The following is a 6,000-nucleotide window of genomic DNA, read 5'->3' as shown; positions in this document are numbered from 1 at the left end:
AAGAAGAAGAAGAAAAAGGACGGAAGCAGTGTCTCAAATTTCCTAGCCTTCTCAAAGAAGTGACTATGACTCGATGTAGAGCTTAAACTGCTGTAGACTTAAGACCGATCAGACTTGAAGTGTAATTTCAGTGAAAAACAGTGAATGGCACTACTAATAAACCACAACACATGATATCGGTTTTAACCGATACCAATACCTGACTGATTTGGATTGGTTGTCAGTATCGGTTTAGGGGTTAAATAGTAAAAAATGTTTACTTTTTTTGAAAAGGGCAAAAGTGACCGATCCGATCCGGATTGGTATTGAATAACTAAAACCATGATTGGGAAAAGGGTTTGGATTTGTCATGACCTGTGCTGATCTGGATCAGTCGATCCAAACAATGCTCACTCACCAGATTTGATCACCCAGGATCAGCCAATTGGTCTTAAGACATTTTTGGATTCTTATACCTTGACCATGAGAGAGAAGCAAGGATCATTTCTCCATATCTCATCCTCTCTTTATCTCTTCAGTCACTCATTTCCCATGATGGTCCTGTTTTGGTGAGGATGTAGTGCTTGCTTGTACAGATCTGGTAGATGGAAGCATTGGAAACCCTGTGAAAATATTGACCATGTACTGTGATTTGACTACTGTTGGATGTTGCTTTATTTATCCCTGATACTTGTGTTTAGAGCAATAGTAAAAGGTTTGAGCTGCTAGGGCTAATGCCCAGGTTCTTGTATAATGCCATGTCTAACCTGCTCCTAAAACCTAGGGGTGCTGAAAAGGGGGGGGGGACTTTTTTGACAAATATATCTGCATATATTTTCTCCAGTTTGATGCTTGATGAGCAGGATAGATGTCTACCTGTTATGCTGCTTCAATCACACTCCTGTGCTTATCATTTTTGCCTTTTGTTTAATTCTCAGACTTGGGAGAATTGAAAATAACAACATTGCTGCATCTGGTGACCGTGCAAAATGCTTTCATAAAGAACTACACACATACTTCCCTGAAAAGTGCAGCTGTTGTGTTCACTCAATGTGTTTAGCAGGAAGTGTCTCCAGGGGTGAATCTTCTCTTGGTGCCTATAAAGAACATATTGGAAGTGTTGATGGAAAAAACTCGCTGCTTGTTGCATCAGCATTTGATAAAGCTAATGTGATCTCACAAGAAAAAGCAGTTGCTCTTGGTCAATGTAAAAATGTAAAGAGACAAATCTCTGTAAATGAGGACTGTAATGATACCCAGTGGAATGATGTCTCATGCAGGGTGATGGGGGTTCGTAATGGAACTTGTATCAGAATGCCAGCTGAGGAACTGGATGGCAGGGAAAATGTTGATCAATTTTTAGAGACTGCTTCTAAAGGTTATATAGGTGCTTCTCAAGAAGCTGAGCTCCTGAAAGAGCAACAAATGTCAAATATTTGTTCTGGGTGTTCTGCCCCTGCAATCACTGAGGTATCAATTGAAGTTAACAATATGGATTCTTGTACTGTAGATGCTGGATATGTGACTGATCACATTGTTGATGAAGGATCTGGCGTAGAAAAATGCTGGTCATCTGATGATGCACTTGACAGTGGAAGAAGTGCTCACACTCCTATTGTTACCACTAAAGTTGATTCAACAATGGGAGGATCTTTAGTCTTACCAACTCAATCATCAAATGCTGATGAGATTAAGATGAGGAACCCTTTGAGATTGAAGAAGGTTTCAAATAAACACACGTCTAGGTGTGCAGTTCATGACAACATCAACCATATGAAACACTTTGAGAAGGACCTGAAAACTGGAAAGAAAAAGAAGGCAATGAAATGGAAGAGTCTGGATGCATCCTTTCCTCCCTCTGGTCTTTCTTCGGTACAATTTAAGTTACCCAAATGTGCTGGACGTACTGAGCTGCACTCATGTTCATCTAAAGAGATGCATTTTTCATCTCAACTTCCTGCATGTGGTAAGCATACTAGTGGATCTTCTAGTCTCAAACGGAAACACTCTTCAATGTCTTCTTCCAAGACCCTCACTCAGAAGAGAAGTCGGCAGGGACTTGATGTCCATCATAGAGAGTCTGAAGATGATAATCAGACACAGTTGAAGGAAAACTCTAATTTAATCGAAGTACCTAAACTTTCAGGTACAAAAAAGGCTAAATGGGCTGGTTGTGAAAATGTGAGCACTCAGTTCCAAAGGCAGGACATGAGTCACGTGGAAACTGATAAAGCTGCCAAATACTCTTCAGTGGAATGTATGAAAAGCTTATCCAGTCCCCATGTGGATACCTGTGACAAGAAGAAGGCAAAGCCCATAATATGTGGAAATTCTGGCATTATTTTTAATGAAAAATTGGCCGAAGGTCTAGGAAAGCCACCAAAAATTGTTGCTCTTAGCGTGATTCTTAAGAAGGCTGGGAGATGTACTATCAGTGAAAATGAAAAACGTGCTCTGATTTCTATGTTGGAGACGAAGAAATCAAAGTTAAGAAGCAAGGGATGTAACAGTAAAGTATCTGTTTTGAAGAAAGAAAGAGACAATGAAAGTAAAAAAACTGTCATAAATGATGATTTGGGGCATGGGATTTCTATGACGGAAACAAAGAAAACATGCTTCAGTAGAAATGAAGACTGGGTTGAGGAGCTGTCCATGTTGCAAAAAGAAGAAGATGATGAAGGTCACACAGAACGTGGTGACCTACGCAGGTTGTCTAGTGCTCTAGGGAAGCCAAGATTTAAGGAAACTCGTAGGCGTAGCCTCTATGAGTTAACAAGAAGAGGTATTGGTTGATTCATGTATCCCATTCATGAAGCTTTATTTTGGAAATAGGATAGTTCTTGAGATTTCCTCTTCATTTGGTCTTGTTAGTGCCATTGGTTAGCCGGTTAGGCTCCTGTTTATAAATTTGGTTACCGTGCAGGATTCTTTAACAGAAACAAAAATATCTGGGAGTGCTATCATCTACTCTTTAAGGGTCAACATGGCTATTATATTTCCCATTACTCCTTGCACTACAGTTATTGCTATTCATCTCTGACCATTTGATTTAATATGGACTTAGGTAAGAATCCAGGTTCTACAAAGTTTTGTCATACAAAGGTTTCAAAATGTACATTGCAAACCAAATGTAGATCTTATGGGGAGTTGCATTTAACGGATGCTGAAGGTAGTCAAGAACGCACAGGTGAACTAGGCCAAGTAGATGCCAAGAAGTAAGCAATATAGTTTCGAATCAACCAATGGAAAGCTTCTTCCATTAATTTCTCATGTTTTTTATCTTCATGCTTTGGCAAAAGCAAACTGTGATCTGATTAACCCCCATTGGTATGATTCAGATCCATTAAAGACCATAATTACCTGGCCTCTGTCTCGGAGTCAAATGCATTCTGCTGTGTTTGTGGAAGCTCAAACAAAGATGAAATGAATTATTTGCTAGAGTGTGGTCGCTGCTACATCAGAGTATATTGCTACCAAATACATGTCTCTTTTTAGTATGTTTTTTTCCCCATGCCCTCGTGTTAAATGGATTAGTAATCATTGTGAGCAGGTTCATCAGGCTTGCTATGGTGTCACAAAAGTACCCAAAGGTTGTTGGAGCTGCAGGCCATGCAGGACGAGTTCTGAACATATTGTAAGGAACTTCAAATTTATTGCCATTTAATATGGTTGTGTACTTTCATTATCCCCTACAGATTCCTGATTTCATTACTAGTTTCACTCAAATAATCAAATCAAGTTTTTTTTTTTTTTTTTAATACTTTGTCCTGCTGGAAAACAATGTTAGTATCCACAGGTCCTTTTGCAAGTATCACTTAGCAGTTAGCACTGAAAAGAAAAAAATTTCTTGTAACCTATGTTTGACTAGCTAGATTTGAACTATACATGGCTGATTTTTTTAATCATACTATATTCTGAGAGGTAGCAAAATGGGATAATTTGGGTCATAGGGGGCTATGTTGCTTATAGGTTTAGTTAGATATCACTTCACCACAAACTCCTATCCCTTGTCATTTCTGTGGGCATGGACATCAAGATATGTCCTTAATTTTCAGAATTGTTCCAAGATTGTTCAAACCCGCGCTATCTACAAGCTGGAGTTCAAGGCCATGCTATGATCAATAATCTCTAGGATGCAGATGATGCCCTAGGTGTTTGGGTGCTGGTTGGGTGAATTGCCTATTTTTTCTGGGGATCCTGATGGTGTTTAAATCCATGATCAACCTCTATGTAAAATTTGGTGTTAGAGAGGACGGCAGCAAAATTTTCCTGGTTGTAGTGGAAGAGATTTACCCTTTGGAGGGTGTATGACGGTAAAAGTATTCTACCTGGCATTCTGATCTACTTGGTGTCTATCTTGAAAGTGCCATCATAGTCAGCTATGAGGATGGAAGAGCTTCATAGAGAGGAGGATGTTTCATATGTTGAGCTGAAACATGATATTTAAGGCCATGAGGCTGGTGGGTATTAGTTAGCAAATGGCTATGGGGGTTCAACTGTGAATCCTTTTGCCTTTGGAGAACGTTAGTGGTATGTAAGTGTTCTCTTGGAGGTTGGGATGCAGGAAGGGTGGTTTCTTTCATATGGTGGGAGTTTGGAAGAACATCATGCACGGTTGTAAAGATTTCTTGGCTAGGGCAAAGTTCAAAGTCCGAAAGAGTGCAGAATTGGGTTGGGTGGGGGTGGGGAAGACCCAAAAACTTCTGCCCGAGCTTAGATTAACTGGCAAATTTTAATCAATGCATGTATACAATGCTATATTCTGGAGGATTCCCCTTGAAGAGAATAATGTAATGAGGTTGCTACTGTCCTTAAGTGGTGGCTTTTGCTTGAGTAGCACCACCTGAGAAGCAATCAACCATAGTTCAACCTGAGAAGCAATCAACCATAGTTCAACTTCGAGATGGTATTTTGGCTGTAGATAGCTGTATTTTGGGAAGGAGGAAACTAGAAATCTTTGGTCCCTATTCCCCAAGTTCTCAGCAGTTGTATGGAGTCTCTTCTTTGACCTTTCTTGCGTAGCTCTGGCAGTTCCAAAAAATATCTGGTGAGTGGTGGCTAGCCATTCACCACTGGCTAGGTGGCACCGTCATTCGAAACACTGGACTCCCGATTTGAATGAAACTCCAGGTACTCTAATTTATTTAACACCTCAAAATAATCCCTATTCCCCAAGTTCTCAGCAGTTGTATGGAGTCTCTTCTTTGACCTTTCTTGCGTAGCTCTGGCAGTTCCAAAAAATATCTGGTGAGTGGTGGCTAGCCATTCACCACTGGCTAGGTGGCACCGTCATTCGAAACACTGGACTCCCGATTTGAATGAAACTCCAGGTACTCTAATTTATTTAACACCTCAAAATAAATGGCATATGGTATCTCAAAATAAATGGCATATGGGGCACAATAAAGGATCAATAGCCATTCCTTTTTGATAGGAGCCTTAACTTATTATTAAAGATTCTTCTCTTTTCCACATTCAAATCAAAGCAAAAACAACCTTCTTCCACAGGATATTACCATCTATGCCAAGGAGTAGAGGGCCAAAATGGAAAAATGTTGTGGGACTCCTTGAGATAATTTTTTTTCCTTATTATTGATTGTTTTATAGAGGATATGATCTTATATAAGGTGGAATGGCCAGATAATATTCAAGCAACCGGTTGAAAATAGCTAGATTAAAACTTGGATGATTGATTGTTTCTGGATAGGTAAAATTATTCAAAAGATGGAAATAAGTTTCAAGAAATTGGATGTCACATGGTAAGATACATAAGAAGTTGTCCATATACATATCTATGTGTTTTTTTGTATGTGGGAAACATACAATTATACATGGACTTTTATTTGGGTGGAAGTCAAAGTCAAGCTGGATCTGAGATCTAAAGAAAGTATATGCATTGATATGGATGAAATTTTGATGCGGATCTGGGGTTTCAAAACCCGAATCAGATCATTTTTGGGCCCACCCAATCAACAAATAGCTCAAATCTAATGACCAGTGGTAATCTCGTAATATACCATT

General features: G+C 39.4%; 1 protein-coding gene across 5 annotated transcripts in view; it reads left to right on the top strand.

Moving 5' to 3' along the window:
* The window catches only part of LOC122062599, a 28,857-nt gene that overhangs the window by 10,013 nt on the left and 12,844 nt on the right, over nucleotides 1-6,000 (top strand). For all 5 annotated transcript variants that reach the window (XM_042626240.1, XM_042626259.1, XM_042626232.1 and 2 more), the window contains 4 exons: nucleotides 918-2,761; nucleotides 3,044-3,194; nucleotides 3,318-3,441; nucleotides 3,530-3,613. In XM_042626240.1, coding sequence (XP_042482174.1) covers nucleotides 918-2,761; nucleotides 3,044-3,194; nucleotides 3,318-3,441; nucleotides 3,530-3,613 — 2,203 coding nt within the window. The remainder of the gene's footprint in view (nucleotides 1-917; nucleotides 2,762-3,043; nucleotides 3,195-3,317; nucleotides 3,442-3,529; nucleotides 3,614-6,000) is intronic.

Source organism: Macadamia integrifolia, chromosome 2 (genome assembly GCF_013358625.1).
Source record: "Macadamia integrifolia cultivar HAES 741 chromosome 2, SCU_Mint_v3, whole genome shotgun sequence".
In the NCBI taxonomy this organism is placed as follows: domain Eukaryota; kingdom Viridiplantae; phylum Streptophyta; class Magnoliopsida; order Proteales; family Proteaceae; genus Macadamia; species Macadamia integrifolia.
The sequence above is the reverse complement of the archived record's forward strand: the minus strand, read 5'-3'. Positions and strand labels throughout refer to the sequence as shown.